Below are 18,752 nucleotides of genomic sequence, written 5' to 3'. Positions count from 1 at the left end.
TAACTATCTTTCCTTTCTCATAAAATAGATGTTGTTCCTACACGCTTTTAAAGGAGGACGTTAAAGCGATTCTTTATCTTTTATTGATAAACAAAAGGATACGTTGAGACTATCATCACTCAAGAATTTACAGAATTACATCCGCAGGTTTGAGATTCATTTATATTTCTGTAACGTTTAGACCAAACGTCGTATACATTACAAATTCAGGAACCTCCTGGTTTTTATCAAGAACGGTAATCTACACAATACCAAGAGGAGGTTGTTTCTATCTTAAACCAAACGTCATGAGGACTTGTCTGTAATACCCAAAGTGATATATTGAACCAGATGAAAACAATTTATCAAAAGTTCATAATAAAAGTAAGGACTGTACAAAATACACACAAATGGATAGTGTGAGGGTCGGCGTTTCGATAATTCATATTCTTTATTTGAAGCAAAAATGAATTTTCAGACATGTCATGAAAATAAATTGGTTTTGTGTATTAGTTCAATTTTCGATATATCTATATCAACATCCCTGCATTCCCAACTTATGGCGTTTACATGTCGATGTGGATTCGACTTTCAAGGGATGTGCCCAATATTATGGTTTCTATGTTGGCCACTGAGAGACAAACACACAACACAGAATTTTGATAGATGCATGCTGATGAGGATTATTTGGAAGTTTTGAGGTTGTTAAAGTAATCTCATTGGGAAATATCTTCTTTCGATATGAAGTTGGGCGGGTTTAATGCGCGTCATTGTACCAGATGGTTCCGTTGTTATTTACCGTCTTATCCACTGGAGATGTAACATTCTCAAGGCAGGTGTCGTCGATTAAACTTCCCTCGCGGAAAACCTGGTCTTATTATCCTTTAAATTGGTCTGATTCTGTGGACATGTCGGCATTTTAATTTCGCACCCAAAGAAAGCAAAAATGAATCACCAGCACCTTCCAGTAAAGGAAATAGAACTGAAAGAAATAGTTATTTTATAAAAACCAAAAAGAAAATGTGTGACTATAACAAACGTTTTAGCATTGACGTATACATTGTCCGAGATGGTATTGTCGACAAGACGTTTCAGTTGCACTATAATCCTATGTAAACTGAAATGGAAAATATAGCGATCACATGTCGAATTTGTGATCCACAATAGGCATTCCAGAGTTATAACAATGTACAATACCAGGATAAGTAGCTTCGGCTACTCTTTGTTCAAAACCTTGTGAGAGTTGTTCAAGAGTCTATTTCCTCTCACACAATGCTGTAAATGTTAATACGCGGTATAATTAGAAACATACTTAATTATAATATTTATAGAAATAAAACGGCAGGAAAAAGAAAGAGCACTGCCTTCATTGATAATGTCTGTTCTTATGCAATAGCAATGAGAGTGAACTTGCCGAACTTGGCGCCAGGTCGGTTCCCAAGTATGATGGCGTTAAGTATGATGGCGTTAAGTAAAGTATATATTTAGAAGATTTAGGAGCAAAATTTTAACCTGTGCTACTTATGACTTTTAGATACAAATATTACTTATATTTTTGAAGATGGTATGCAGTTCGGCATCAGGAGAAAAGTCTGATAGGTGCAAAATGATAGTGATAAGTGTGATAAAAGAGGCAGAGTTATTTCCTGTCTGTGCGTGTATGATTCAATCCGATAGCATCTGTATGATATTCAAAACTGAATATAGTATGATGATGTCAAGATGTTATAATCGTGTATCTGCTCAGTCGTCCATGTTCCATATCTACATGCGTGCTTTAAGTTCGTTTAAGGGCCGCGATCTAAGCTCTAAGGTAGTTCTGCATCGTCTAGTTTACGAAGTCAGCAGATTTCATAACATGTGCATGAACTTACGAGGAGACTAAAGTGGGTACACCTTATTTATATGATCATGGTAATACCGATATCGTGTACGGTCCTTGTTCTTAAAGCAACTTATGTGTCCATGTAATGGGTTTCACGGGACAACTAGGATACTGCACAATATTCATTTTTGAGTTCTAATATTTGCGTTTTTAGGGAACGGAGATTAAAATCGCAAAAATGAAAACTAAATCAATAAAGAGAGGCTGAGTCCGACTCATGACTTCAATGGTATATACATCTTTTAGGTACAAAAGTTTGGTTTAATCGTAAAACGAAAAATTCCACGAATACGGACACTGTGCTGAATAATTGAATGTAAATGTTTCGTTTGAGGATTTTGAGGACAAATACAAAGGTGTAGGATATGATCTAATTTGACTTTCTTTGAACTAGTGCAAGAAAAACCAAAACGTTTCCAGACTTTCTGACATAGTAGTTTTGTCTGTATGTCTGTCTGTCTGTCTGTCACGACTTTAGAAGAGGAATTGGTTCCACATATCAAAGAAATAAAAAATTTAATGTGAAACTGATACAAGTTCTATCGAATCGTACAAAAGACACATGACAATAGTTCATTTAATACAAGTTTAGAATTAGGTACAGTATAGCCAAAGAAGGAACAAAACTGCAGCACATAGATTTTTCGTCTGTCTAGGACTTGCCAGTGATAATAAAGGGCCATGAAAAAAGCTAATATAGATGAAACAAACATCTAACGTATATGTATTGGTACGAGATTGTTTACCTGGTCATATTCTATCATATCAGGGGTCCCAGTGTAAATCTTCATTTTGTTGAATTTTTACTAATTCAGATTGTTTAACATGTTGGTTTTTTAACACAAGCTCCTAACCTCAGCATCATTATTTCCGTATATGTGAACAGAAAAGATAAAGGCTTGTATCTTTGACAGGTCAATCTATCTTATAGTATTTATAGACGCTGACCCTAAACATAACTGATAACATAACAAGAAAATCATCCAATGACAAAGCATGTATACATATATCTAATAATACTTAAAGTATATCGAGGCTGATCATGAAAATATAGGTTACAACGACACAAATCTTCCTTCAAATAAAAAGTCTCAGTTATTTATAGAGTTTTCACTCTGTAAGATGATTTTGACTCACAAGTAAGTCTCTATATCTATCATGTGTCATGCTCTGATTGGCACCACCCCTATTTATCACTCCTGTCGCGAATTCTTGAAGTTTTGTCAATGTCAGGGTACCGATGACATATTTAAGAGTGCAATGATTGTTATCAAGTCAATCGGTATACCTACGGGTATACATATTACAATATATCTCTGGTCTCGACGATTTATGGCCGAAAACAAATCTAGAAGACACTTTAATATCACAAGTTCTATGAGATGCCTATTAGGATCAATGTGAAGTTTATAAATATATAAATGTGTTAAAGAGACACCATGGTATAAACATTCAGTTTGTTATTGATTGTATGTGTTGTATGTCCAGCTTGACCATTTCTTTTGTTCGGGAAACCTCTCTAAAACTTACCACTGTTAACGTCACGCGAGAGTTTTGAAAACGCGGCAGTTAATTTTGTAAACACGAACACATGAGTAGCATTAATCGCCTACCGATTCAGGCGGGCAGCCATTTTTGTTTACAAGCGACGGTGTTTTATGCATGCATTATCATATATGACGCAAAGAATAACATATCCAGACTGTTGCTCAACAGATAAGGGTTCCCTTTTTATAAAGTATCAATTAATGTCTTTATGTGCATATTTCAGCAAAAACCAGACGTCTTTGTTGATATATATATATATATGTCATAATAAGACAATTGTTTTACCGTGATATATATATATATGTCACTTTAACTATTCTTAACATATAACTTATATCAAAACAATGTTAATGTTGTGATGAGCGACAAGAATTTGTATACTGAATCGGGTATAATTTTCATTTTTACAGGTCATAGGAGCCGTCTGTGTGCATCGGAGACTCCGAACTACCGGAAATGTCTTCATTGTCAACCTAGCAATCGCAGATCTTATTGTCGTGTCAATTGTGCTGCCCTATAATATAGTTGGTGAGTATCACGGGATCGAATAATGGAAAAAAAGCCCACAAATTAATTATATTTCAATTTACTTTCTAAAGTTCTAAGGAAACCTTACGATTCCGTCCGTCTTTTGTCCACGTCGAGAGGGGGGAGGCTTTATTATATGTTACTAAAAATACAGTGGCTGCATCAGCATTGGCTCTGGTTTGCCGACCAATTCAACCTTTGACAAAATACTTTTAACCAACAGTGCGAACTTTGATTTCCATTTCAATTGGCGATTTTAGACACACCCTTCCCTCCCATCCAATTTATCTCTGATAACGTTTTCCAAATGTACTCGCTGCGTGACCCTGTTCTAATTTAATAATCTAATATAAGTACCCCTGTTGCTATTTGACCTTAATCTATCATATCATAACAAGTTATTTATCTTCGTTAGATGATGTGCTATTCCTAAAAAATAATTTAGAACACATCACATCACGGAGGAAAATAGATTTCATCATTGCCTGTATATTACAAACATTTCCTTTCTTATTGAAATTTTTCTCTTTCCTTTATTTTTACGAGGCATTTTTAGAAAAGGTATTTTGACGTATGAATTGGTTTTCCTTTCCTCCTAAAGGCAATAAACATGACACATGAGAGAGGGTGTGTTTACATCATTAAATCGTTACGCTCTTATTTCTCAGTAAACATAGGACCAGACAAAGAATCGCATCGTTTGTTCTGAACAAAGAATGTCACTGATAACTTCAATATGTAGTCTGCAATTCCTTGTATCCAGTATAACCGACAAATTATCGAAATATCGAATATTAAAAATCATATTTTCTTTCAATCATTATTGAAGTTAAAATGAAATTTCAAAATGTCGTTGACTTCTAGTTCACTCTTATGATTTCACTGTACCTTCTCAGCAAACAATTTTGGAGTTGAAAAAAAAGAATTAAAAAATATATTAATAAAACGATAAAGAATCTTTATGAAAAAGCAGCTGGATTCGAAAAAAACAGTATGAAATTACACGCATTGTATATTTATTTCTTGTAATGTGAGTTTCCACCCGATTTACTTCGAAAGGGTTTCCGGCATCTCATTCTGAGAATACTTGCACAGCCATTAGATTCATGATTTAAATCTTTTACATGAATGTTAGAGATCAGAATAATTGCATATAACAGTTGTGTTATTAAGTAGGCGACTGGAACACTGTGTTAAATCTCCATTATATCCTACATTGATATGGGTTTTAATTAATTATATTAACATGAACCATATTGTGATTGGGACTCGTGGCGTATAATTTGATACCCAGTTAATATTGGTTTCCCAGAAGTTCACGAATAAAACAGAGCACAGAAGAGCGGGTTTTCAGTAACAGCAATACTAAATACACACACATTCACAAGTACAGCACTCAAACTAGACCGTATTATCACGTTGTTAACAAATAAAGAATTATATTGGCTAAACACAATATATTGTTGTAATCACACTGTCAGCATGATCTAGTAAAATTACGATATTCATGAGTTCATCGTTAAATAACCTCTACCTCGTTTCTACATGTTTTTGTTCTCGTTTCAAAAAATGGTTCATATTACTTCGGTTACAGCAGGTCACATCAACATTTTATCTTATAGGTGAAATTTAAAAGTCACACTGAACATTTGAAGTTTCTCAAAAGTTGTCATATTGTCAAGAGAGCTGTAGCTTTTGTGAAGAATTTTTGCATGAGTACTATTGAAGCTCATGTTTCGACCGCATTGAAACATCTTCACTTGGTACCTAGTGAAAAAGAAACATTCTTCCATGGTTGTAAACAAATAGTTTTCCGTTATCATTGAATCTAGATCTTAAGTTCTCATATCAAACGACGTCTTTTTAATGTTACCCTGACGTTGTAATTTCGATTGTGCAGAGCGTCATTGTGTATAATTGAGATATACAAATATCACATCTTATCAAAACTATTGAAATAGACAAATGTAATCTCAAAATGGGAATTTACAGTAACAAACACTGACGCATATTGGAGGAGAGAGGTTTGATATTGAAACTGCACCATTATGAAAACTCGGTTGAAAACGTTTGACTGGAAAACACGTTTCATCTTTCAAGTTAGAAAACATTACTGTACTGCGGAACTGAGCCAAGTAGCGGTAATTTGTCAGAGCCTTGATCATGTTGTTTAACAGACTGGAAGTTGGTGGAGTATATTTTCAACTTCGAACAAAGTAAAAAAAAATTGGCAGCTAACGGGACGTACCTGGTAAATAGGCGCCTGTAGAAATATGAACAGTTTTAATGTAACGATGATATGAACATGTACATACCGTTAGCATGTATTGAATTCTTACACGATTTCACAACAGCACATATCACCTATATAAAGGTTATTTCATCTATACAAGCAGTCATCTTACAACCTTAACTACCTTGATGTGGGTGTGATGGAGAATATTCTCAGCATAGCATAAAGAGGTTAATACTCTCTAACGAGTTCCTGACGCAGCAGCTGTTAATTTCATTAATTTTAAAAGGCACATGAATCTTTTATTGCACCTGTTGACATTTTATTCAACTGCGCGAGAAATTTATCAGTCGTTAAAAGGCGAACAAACATATTAACATATTCTAAATTTTAAAAACTTATTAACTTGAAAGTTTTCCCGAAATTGTTTAAATGAATATTGAAGATTTTAAAGTCTTATGTTATAAAATAGTTTTAACATAATAGGTGACGTTAAAAAAGGCCAAGCAAGTGTAAATTGATAAAAATAACGTTATACACAGCCAGAGAGAACTATGTTCACGATAAAAATATCATACTCTAGAAATACGATAGACAACATATGTTATATCTCTGTGTAAAACATAAATTATCTCTGTCAACATTCTCTCACAACATATATCATTGTAGTCGAAGCCGAAACTCAAATAAATCGATATCGAAGATACATGAGCAATGAATTTTCATTCTCGGACATTTTTTTAAACAAAGCATTTTCATAACTAGTTTTATTTTAAAGTAATTCTAATCAATCGGATTATCTCCTTTCTGGATTATTCATCTTGCTTCCACAATATAATATTGCTGGTATTGTTTCTTTTTTTCTCTCTCTCTTTCTCTAACGAAATAATTATGAAGACATAAAACATGTTTATACTTGTATAATCGGACTTAATAGTGCTGGACACGAACATGTCTGATTTGTTCATGCCTTGTGGGAGTACGGTATCGCAATGCAGTAATTTGGATCAAAATCAAAGCTCAGTAGTCAATAAAAGATAAGACACACTTAGTAATAACATCTCGTGTCTACTGTGTGTCCACTATAGTGCACATCATTACAAGGATCGCCTCGTGAGTTTATCAGAGCACAATCAATCCACAATAATCAAAAAGCCATTAATACGAGATATACCTAGTATTGTTAACAGTACCACAGGAACATATTTACAATATCAACTTAAATAAACTCAACGTAATAATCTCGTACATTAGAAAATTACAACACGTTGCGATATTTGGTGTGTCAACGTTTCGACTCAACAAAATAGGTTTTGTATCAAGCTGTTAGGCAGGTGCTGTGAATACAATGAATAGAGACACAAAGGTGTAAAGTTCAGAAAGAGGATTGATAAAACCAATAATCCATACAGCGTCACCTTGGTACTCTTTATTAATAGATTAGCATTAAAAGTGAAATGAAGGAAATCTATATAGACCCATTTTTTAAAATGAATCACTGCACTGTAATTGTATGAAAATTATACACAATCTGAAAATTTAAATGACATGTTTAGTAAACAAAACTTCTACGACTACAGAACATTCTCAAAAACCATTTCAAAAATACACAAAACTCTTAAACATTATAGATACAGTTTGTGGCTAACATGGATGGCACCTTCTCGTACAGTTCTGTGTTCTGTTAAGGATTACCATTGTAAATAAAATGCCATCTTATCTGTATCAAGAGTATGTGGTCGATTCAATGTTGTTAGCATTATATCCAATCATTACGTCATCATGATCATGTGATGAAGCTAAGGTTTATAATGACATGTTGTTGTAAGTCAAAGACACGAAGATAAGTGGATTTAACCATTTAGTGAATCGATAGCGTTTAACTTCATCTATATTGACTGGAATTTATTCCGAGCAAAAAACACTGAAATATGTAAAACCATAATATACATATTTTTGCTTTGTACCTTTGCAAAAACTAAATAAGTATGCTGCTTTCTTGTCTTAGTTGGTACTAACTTAGTTTACAGTTGCTTGTTTGCTTGGATTTGTTTTTGGCGGGGAGGGGGAAGTATGTGGGTGTGTGGGTGTGTGTGTGTGGGGGGGGGGGGGTTGTCGGTTGATAATAAACATAGCTGTTGTTTTCTCGTTAGTGACATCATTCTAGATATTATACATAAAATAGGAATCTCGTTATAAAATAAATGAACTGGCATTGTTAATTAATTACCATGCACTGTCGGGAATTGACAGAAATGCCGGGTATCCCTTGGAGAGATAAGTTTTGCAGCTGTGATGAAATGACGCTTGCGCACTTTAACGATTTAGTACAGTGTAATATCATTATTACTCTGCGGGACCACACATCATTTCCGACATAACTACTTTTTTGCACATCCGTCATTCTCGATAACGGATTAATATCCGACCGATGTCGCCCCCTAGAGAGAAGAACACATTTTAGATGTGTCTGTGTGTGTAGATGAGACAGGAAACAGCCTGGATGGATGTGATAGAGGCTTGGTTTGGAATAACAGTGTCTAGTAACTAAATCGCCAGTTTACAGAAAATTTCGATAGAAACGAGACATAGAAGACAAACCTGTGTTTAATTACTTGAAGCGTAGGTGTGGGTCTCACTTAAGCTTGGTATAGGAATTTGCAACGTGTTGTCATAGAGACATGTATCTATTTAAGCCTTGTATATTTTTTATTTTGTTCATTCTCTCTGTATCGTCTTCACACTGTGTTTTCATTTAATTAATAATATTGCTTAAAATATTTTTTAGAACATTTTGGTTCAAGACATTAAAAAGCACGAAAGGCATGGTAGTTTTCTACACACAACATAAACGGATGCGTTTGTTGTTGCAGATAACCTTTTTTGTGGAAACTTTTCATTCTGATGTGAAATATTTGTGTCGTTTCTTCTTGGCATACAATGATGATATTTAAAACCAAATTGATGATTTTTGTACAGAAATAAAGAAAATTATAAGTCTTACCTATTTTCCATGTATTTCTCTTTAATTCTATCTTTCCTTCTTTTGTTTTCTTTCTTTTGTCGTTTTCTTTTCTCTTAATCTGTTGTGTTTATCTTTTATATGTATTTATTCATATATAATGTTTGGAAAGATTTTAGCAACGGTGATTAAACAGAAAATTTCGGTTAAATTACGATATCACATATTAAACAATGCAAGATCAATGTTATGGTATATTTTTGTCCTGCTAAAGTATAAAAGAAATGATCCATACCTCGAGCTCTGTTTGCTCTTAATGTCATGAAAAGAATACCGAACAATCAAATTGGCTGTAAAATCTTGGCATACTCTTTGTTAGAATAGAGAAGCCGTTTATTTTCAACCTAGTTTAATAAACATGTACATATACAAATTTCATAATAACATATTTAGAGCAAAGGTGAGCGAAACTACACCTACACAAAAATGTGTGCACAATCCTGGTAAAGCATTTGTGTGAAGTACTGCTGAACTAAATTAAATAGCACAAGCATAGAAAATATAATACCCTAAGTAACACTTTAACAGCAAGACCCACATGCAACTCTCCCTTAAGAGACCCCCGCATTTAAAAGGAGAGGTACATGTACCGGTGTCCTGGACACCAGCCTGTTTAGTGGAACCTAACAACCCTATCACCAGATAACTCCATGCAACTCTCCATGATGTGACCTCCGCTACAAAACAGAGAGGTACAAGTAGTAGGAGGTGTTCTAATTCTAATTAATGCTTAGTCTTCAGTTAGATAAGCAGGTGTACGAATGTACATTTTAAAGGCATTAGAATGCCACCTGCATAACATACGAATTGGTGAATCTGACATTCCCCTATATGCAGCTAAGGTCGCCCCTCCTATCCTGAAGCTATGCCCCTTGTAGCGTGAACTATCAAGCCCAGCCACATGCAGACTGTTCTTAGTGACATCATCAAAATATTTCCGTTGTAACGGTATACCAAGGCTATTCATGAATAAGACCCCTGATTTGGGACCTCGTAATTTGAGGTAGCCTAACATAGCCTCGACGGGACACAAATCTTTATTGCTGCTGATCGCAACAAGGACTGTATGAGGCTTTCCACTTTTAATATGCTTGAAAGTATGGATACATACACATAGTTGGAGGTGGTTTTCCTTTGTGTGAATTCTATATCACCGATTTGTAACACATATTAAACAATGCCAGATCAATGTTATGGTATATTTTTGAATGGTTGCCCAATACATCCAGTTTTATTGAATGGCAAGCGATATGCTTTTAAAAACATGTTTTAACTTTCTAAATAAAATATTTACCAAAACTTTTCATAGTCAAACGTTTGGGTTTGTCCGAAATAACTTAGTTTTCCGAGTTCAGTTCAAGGACGCAAAATATTGTACCTTCATGTCGGTAATAGATTTGTAATATCTTAAATTCAAATGCTCCACTCTCGGGTTCTGGTGCTTAATGAACTTAAAATGATAAGTAGGTGAAGAGAAATTGAAGTTTGAATTAATCGATTGATAAACTTACATTACTTAATAATGTTCCCTTCGGGATTCCAGAGATGTTATTGTCCAACGGCGTTGAACTAGAAGAAATACTGAAGATATTTATTTTTATGTTTTTGAAAATTCCATCATGATCATTCAATCATTTCACGTTCTAATGTTAATTAAACTAGTTTCATGCCTACTGTAAAACGTTTCTGGCATAGATCGAAGCAGCGTCAAGATATCTTAGTTTTCCTTTTTAATTTTCAGGAATTGTAATTGGTCCGGAACATTTCCTAAACTTTGAATCAATGTGTCACGCGGTCGCAACAATCTGTGTCTCTAGTTGCGCGTGCTCCATGATGACCCTAGCGGCCATTGCACTGAACAGGTGAGTGGAATTATTATGAATTATTGTTTAATTACACAGATATTTACTGTTTGTTTCCTTGCAATTGTAAATGATACATTGTATATAAAGCATTTTAATTTAAATAAAAACAAGTTTTTGTAAAATATAGAATTTTAATAACTTAGCGACATTACCGTCATCGGATTTGACCGTTCTGATGACACGCCAGTCATCTTCCTAAAACTATGATAGTATTGAACTTGGTGTGATGATAGAACTCAAATGATAAACACATATCGAAGAATTCAGACAAGCAAATATCTTCAAGTCAACTTTGTTTGGCTTTATTATGATGATCAGTGACCTCGGCAGTATCACCTTGATACAATGTAATTAGGTGTTTCTACAAACTGTACTTATTCTGTTTATGTATGAATCCAGGTACATCTTCGTGTGTCGTAACAAGTACTATCACCGGATATACAACAAATGGACCACGCCCATTATGTGTCTGTTTCTATGGATCCTGGTCCTTTTGATTGATATGCCAAGTTATCTGGGCTGGGGCGGACACGCCTACGACTTTCAAACTATGGGATGTTCATTCGACCGAAAAGGTCACTTATCATACGTTCTATTTCTCAGTGGCGCCATCTACTGGGTTCCTTTCATACAAGTCTTCGTCTGCTATTTACTCATCTACAAATACGTTCAGAAAAACCGCAAACAGCTCCGAAAGGCATTTTCTCGGATTTCATGTAACAATGAAGCAGTGCTTAATACGAGGAGGGAAGAGGATATGCGAATGGTGCGGACATTTTTTATTGTTGTTGTAGTGTTTTTAATTTGCTGGACACCGTATGATCTTCTGGTGTTATTTGACAGGTTGGATGAGGCGCCTCGTCTTCTTTACGTCATTTTGCTTGTAATTGGTCATTCTAATAGTGCCCTGAACAGTGTTTTGTACGCCAGCACGAACCGTCGATTCCGACGCGGATACATAGAGTTTATCTGCTGTATATTTAATACACGGTGTTTCAAAAAGAGTGGCATTAGCTCGCATGTTTTTAATTCAACAAAGAGTGGCTTGCCTGCATACCTTAAAAACAGTTCGGACGACAATAGTGGTGTCTCCCTAGGGACTCAACAGTCCAAGTATCAATCGTCACCAAGACTCGTCAAACGCTGAACATTGCTATACTGACCTACTCATCATGGAAGGGAGCATTTACACAAGCTGTAATGGCACATAGGGACGTATAACCATGATTATCCATGTTCTGTGTGATAAGGTTCATTTCGATGTGAAAAGCTTCCATATTAGTTATTTCTTTACAATGTGTAGAAATACCCCGTGTGTGTATTCACACAGGAACCTATACGATGGCTCCCAGCTCCCAGCCAACAAATGGTACAGTGATACTACTCACATCTGGTAAACTGTGCAGTTCGATGATCAAGATTCAAGAGAGAGCTGTCGGATGAATTCGCGCCAAACTGTCGCAGAAGCTCCACGAGATCTCCATGTGGCAACGTCACCTTGCGTCAGTGGTGATAACCAGGGGAGATAATTCCCCCCGGTTTTCACTACAAATGTGATAACTCTGTGATACCTCTGATTTTTACTAAATGTTGTTTCATCCTTCATTATACAACTCGATGCTATTATGAAACATGTATTTCAACATAACGGGTTTACCAAATGATGTTATATAAGGATTACACGTGTTAAATTGTAAGTACTATATATAACCTCAATGATGAGCTCCGGTGATCCTAGAACAAAATTACGGTAACAAATGCCTCAAACTCTACGAACTTCTTCAGCATTTTTCTATGTTTCATACTGAAAGCACCCTGTATTGTCACAAATTTTCAGAAGTTTTGCGTTCTGGGCGATTTCTAAGAAAAACAATTTTAGTTTTACAATTATAACATGTTGTCTTACCCAGTAGAGAAGACCAGTACTATAACATGACATTCAACACCACAATTCTGACTAAATGTTAAACAAAAGTACGTCGTCATGTAAGTCCGTCCTAGGCAAAGTGTAGTCCCGCAGAAACTCGTATATTATAAATATAAAGTCAGAAAATAGATACAGAATATAAAAAGTCACTCAGAAACTAAATATCGATTATAAATGGTCAGTCGGAAACTGAATAAAAATAAAACACAGGAAATAAGAAAATAGATAAATGCTATAAAACTAAATATGCACAATAAAGTATGAGTTAGAAACGGACTAAAAACTGTCAACTAGAAAATAACAACAGTGAGAAACTATATACAGACTAGAAACAGTGAGAAAGTAAATACAGACTATAAACAGTGAGTAACTAAATACAGGCTATAAACAGTGGGAAACTAAATACAGGCTATAAACAATGGGAAACTAAATACAGACTATAAACAGTGGGAAACTAAATACAGACTATAAACAGTGGGAAACTAAATACAGACTATAAACAGTGGGAAACTAAATACAGGCTATAAACAGTGGGAAACTAAATACAGGCTATAAACAGTGGGAAACTAAATACAGACTATAAACAGTGGGAAACTAAATACAGACTATAAACAGTGGGAAACTAAATACAGACTATAAACAGTGAGAAACTAAATACAGACTATAAACAGTGAGAAACTAAATACAGACTATAAACAGTGGGAAACTATATACAGGCTATAAACAGTGACAAACTAAATACAGACTATAAACAGTGGGAAAGTAAATACAGACTATAAACAGTGAGAAACTAAATACAGACTATAAACAGTGGGAAACTAAATACAGACTATAAACAGTGGGAAACTAAATACAGACTCTAAACAGTGAGAAAGTAAATACAGACTATAAACAGTGAGAAACTAAATACAGGCTATAAACAGTGAGAAACTAAAAATACAGGCTATAAACAGTGAGAAACTAAATACAGGCTATAAACAGTGAGAAACTAAATACAGGCTATAAACAGTGAGAAACTAAATACAGACTATAAACAGTGAGAAACTAAATACAGACTATAAACAGTGGGAAAGTAAATACAGACTATAAACAGTGAGAAACTAAATACAGACCATAAACAGTGAGAAACTAAATACAGACTATAAACAGTGGCAACTAAATACAGACTATAAACAGTGAGAAACTAAATACAGACTATAAACAGTGAGAAACTAAATACAGACTATAAACAGTGAGAAACTAAATACAGACTATAAACAGTGAGAAACTAAATACAGACCATAAACAGTGAGAAACTAAATACAGACTATAAACAGTGAGAAACTAAATACAGACTGTAAACAGTGGGAAACTAAATACAGACTATAAACAGTGAGAAACTAAATATAGGCTATAAACAGTGAGAAACTAGATACAGACAATAAACAGTGAGAAACTAAATACAGGCTATAAACAGTGAGAAACTATAAATACAGTCTATAAACAGTGAGAAACTAAATACAGGCTATAAACAGTGAGAAACTAAATACAGGCTATAAACAGTGAGAAACTAAATACAGACTATAAACAGTGAGAAACTAAATACAGACTATAAACAGTGAGAAACTAAATACAGACTATAAACAGTGAGAAACTAAATACAGACTATAAACAGTGAGAAACTAAATACAGACCATAAACAGTGAGAAACTAAATACAGACCATAAACAGTGAGAAACTAAATACAGACCATAAACAGTAAGAAACTAAATACAGACTATAAACAGTGAGAAACTAAATACAGACCATAAACAGTAAGAAACTAAATACAGACTATAAACAGTGAGAAAGTAAATACAGACTATAAACAGTGAGAAACTAAATACAGACTATAAACCGTGAGAAACTAAATACAGACTATAAACAGTGGGAAACTAAATACAGACTATAAACAGTGAGAAACTAAATACAGACTATAAACAGTGAGAAATTAAATACAGACTATAAACAGTGAGAAACTTTAGACAGACTTTTAACAGTGAGAAACTTTAAACAGGCTTTAAACAGCGATAAACTTAAAACAGACTTTGAACAGTGAGAAGCTTAAAACAGACTATAAACAGCGAGAAACTTAAAACATACTATAAACAGTGGGAAACTAAATACAAATTGTAAACAGTGAGAATTTAAATACAAATGATGAATATAAAACAGAAATTAGAGGCATATGAAACAGAGGTCGATAAGAATCATCTACAGGAGTATCGTATAAGACTTTACAAATACTGTATGTGGTTGCCTTTCACAAATCATCAATAGTAATTACAAACAGAAGAAGAAGCGTGAACATTATGTCACGTCATACAGATATATGAAACCTGTCTTTACGATAATCAATTCCACCAATCAAAATGATTCCAGCTAGCTTTCCGTCCTGTATCCTTATGGGATTCCTGTAGTTTCAGTTTTGATAAAGCCGTTGTACTAATGTCATATTCAAAGTATATACATGCATGTTACAGCATTTAGATAGTTTCAATTACAATATAAATATCACACATCGGTTCGCAATGCCATTGTCATATTTCGATTTTCATATATTGACATTTACCATTTGTCCATGAATAATAACCGAACTTAAATCAAATACAATCTGGAAATGAATTAGTCCCTAAACATATTTTTTTAATTATTGTGATATCTTAAGCCATAGATACTTAACCAACTTCCCATTAAACGCTTACACGTCAGTTCACTGACATATCTGCCACAGTTCTGTGATTAACAGTGAATCGTTTATTTACGTAATCAATGAGTTGTCATTATATAAACAGTAGAACACTTGCATCATAAATCTGCTGTTATCATTTTGTGATAATGTAGGTATGAATCTGACAGACTTTTTTATCATCTTATTTATATTTGGTTGTTGGGAAACATTTAGCATAATACGAACTCGATCAGTGTTATGTGACAATTTTTGATATCATTTAAAACTTTTAAGTTAAGAATTCGCTGTCACAGTAATACATGTATAAAACGAGATGTTTAGGGTCATGCGATACACATTTGTCACGAGTACGAGTCTGGAGTGAAAAGCCGAGGCATTGCACAAAATGATTAAGTAAATCGATATGTTGTTTACCAGTTAGATATGTAAACCAATACAGTATGTTGTTAACGAGTTGGAGACGTAAACCAACGCAATATGTTGTTAACGAGTTGGAGACGTAAACCAACGCAATATGTTGTTTACGAGTTAGATACGTAAACCAAGACAGTATGTTGTTTACTAGTTGGGGACGCAAACCAATACAGTATGTTGTTTACGAGTTAGATACGTAAACCAATGCAGTATGTTGTTTACGAGTTGGAGACCAAAAACAACACAGTATATTGTTTACGAGATAGGTACGTAAAAACCAAAACAGTATGTTGTTTACGAGTTAGATACGTGAAAACCAATACAGTATGTTGTTTACGAGTTAGATACGTAAAAACCAATACAGTATGTTGTTTACGAGTTGGAGACGTAAACCAATACAGTAATTTGTTTACGGGTCAGATACGCAAACCAGGAGAGGAGTAAACGAAGCATATTGTTTTGGTGATGAAAGTATTTTTTCTGATGAAAAGTTACGTCTATATAGAATTATCACTAGAGAAGTTATGTTTCTTATCTATTATGCTACCATTTTTCAAGTTGAAGCATTTCTAATATTTTAATAGCACCGGTTGTAACACGTCTGTTGTTTAGGTGGTGAATACTTTGATCGTAAGACCAGTAATGAAGAAGGATCAAATGCCTGTTCTGTTTATGTTTATCACCCACTCCTTACTAGTATTGCTATGTGTGTACAATCCATCATATGTTATTTCTAATCTTGTGATAATTTATTATCTGTCTTTTGTTTAGTATGTCTCATTCGTTATAATTATACAATAAAGTATTGACTTTACAGATGAAATGTTCCGGTGTTTTATGTAAACAATAGTCATTTTATCACTTATAACGTTTATATCGTATATACTGTCCTCTATTTGTCATGGCAACAAAATGGTTGCAGTGTCAAGTAAGGAAAAAACAAAATAAAAAAACAAAAAAGGCAAAACATGAAAGGGGGTGGTTCAGAAAAGAGGTTCTTTCACAAGTATGCATATACATATTAGCGGAGCAATGGTAAGCTGAACTGCTATACTACATAGAAATGTTTATATCCACTCTCTCAAAAACCGTTACTTGCTAACAAACCAGTTATTGCATTGCTTCTGCCTGGTCTTTGATTTTACGGAAACTTGCACCAACACAACGTATCGTGTAAAATAAACAATACTGTGAGAAGTATTTAAATAACAGTACTCAAGGAAATAGGTTCCAATAACATGGTATATATAAACATGGATATAAAAGACGGCGTCTCATTGGCTAGTTAACATCACAACTAATGGATATAAAAGACGGCGTCTCATTGGCTAGTTAACATCACAACTAATGGATATAAAAGACAGCATCTCATTAGCTAGTTTACATCACAATTAATGGATTTGAAAGACGGCGTCTCATTGGCTAGTTAACATTACAACTAATGGATATAAAAGAAGGCGTCCAATAGGCTAGTCAACATCACAATAAATGGATATAAAATACAGCATCCGATAGGCTAGTCAACATCACAATTTATGGATATAAAAGACAGCGTCCAATAGGTTAGTTAACATTACAATCACCTATTATATTATCCTATAATAGACATGTCTATCTGCCACTGTTACTGTTATAATGCTATATAAAGAACAGTGATATATTTATATAGACTAGACGAGAAATTCCTGTGGTAACGCAACACAAAAGCTGGTTTGATTTGTAGAGGGTTGGATGCTCGGTACATTGTCACGAGGGAGGACGTTTTCAGCTAAGAAACCACTTATCTTAATGTTTTTCATTATACAAGTATTTTACGATAACATACGGTAGTACTAATATCATGTACCAGACATCCTCAATTGCACATTCACACTTTTGACCTCAAATTGTAGATGTGGTGTGAAAGCTTCAAATGAAAGCTTTGTTTTTGATATAGTTTATTTGTCAGTATTTTACCGACTTCTTTGTATTTCTTATCAAAAAGGCGTTTAAGTTTACAACTGGTGACAAGAATGATACATCAATCCACATGTCATGCTATTGTTAATGACTTAGGGTCGCGTTGGTCTAGTGGTTAAGGCGTATGACCGTCTGACATCTGGCCGTCACTTGCTCTTAAACTCTGGGCAGTCGCCAGGTACTGGCCGCAGATCGTTGTTCCTTTATAGAGAACACGGGCTTCCATCCACCACCCAAGCCTAATATGTCTTTAAATGACCCTGGCTGTTGATAGGAAGTAAAACAATAATAAACCAATGTCAATTGCCTAAAGTAAGTGATTCAATCCCCAAAATTACGTGATCTTATATTATTTTATCATAAGTGTTTCACTGTTTAATCAACTTTATGTCAGATCAGATCCAAGACGTGCAAAAAGACTGTTATATACAGAAAACAGAGCTTTGGCAGTTTATCTTTTTTATTAGGTTTACATATGAAGATAGGTGATATGAAGCTGGGCGTGTTTTATGCACGTTAGTTTGCCTGTTGGTTCCGTTGTTGTATACCTTGGTCTCATTTGAGAACGTGACATTACATACTGGCACTGACTAAAATTTACAAAGCGGGTGTCGTCGAAGAAGTAAAGACGCTTACTCTTCCTGAACACTTATTCTCCTTGTACTTTTTCAGGATCTCCATA

The 18,752-nt window shown here is 34.4% G+C and overlaps 1 protein-coding gene across 1 annotated transcript in view; it reads left to right on the top strand.

Annotated features, from left to right (window-relative positions):
* The window catches only part of LOC132550083 (melatonin receptor type 1B-like), a 29,451-nt gene extending 14,972 nt beyond the window's left edge, over nt 1-14,479 (top strand). The window contains exons 2-4 of the mRNA XM_060214094.1: nt 3,823-3,940; nt 10,937-11,057; nt 11,460-14,479. Of these exons, the coding sequence (XP_060070077.1) occupies nt 3,823-3,940; nt 10,937-11,057; nt 11,460-12,207 (987 nt within the window). The 3' untranslated portion in view covers nt 12,208-14,479. The remainder of the gene's footprint in view (nt 1-3,822; nt 3,941-10,936; nt 11,058-11,459) is intronic.
* The last annotated feature ends 4,273 nt before the right edge of the window (nt 14,480-18,752 follow it).

This window comes from Ylistrum balloti, unplaced genomic scaffold (genome assembly GCF_031769215.1).
Source record: "Ylistrum balloti isolate Yb309-2 unplaced genomic scaffold, AGI_CSIRO_Ybal_v1 Utg370104, whole genome shotgun sequence".
Lineage (NCBI taxonomy): Eukaryota > Metazoa > Mollusca > Bivalvia > Pectinida > Pectinidae > Ylistrum > Ylistrum balloti.
The sequence above is the reverse complement of the archived record's forward strand: the minus strand, read 5'-3'. Positions and strand labels throughout refer to the sequence as shown.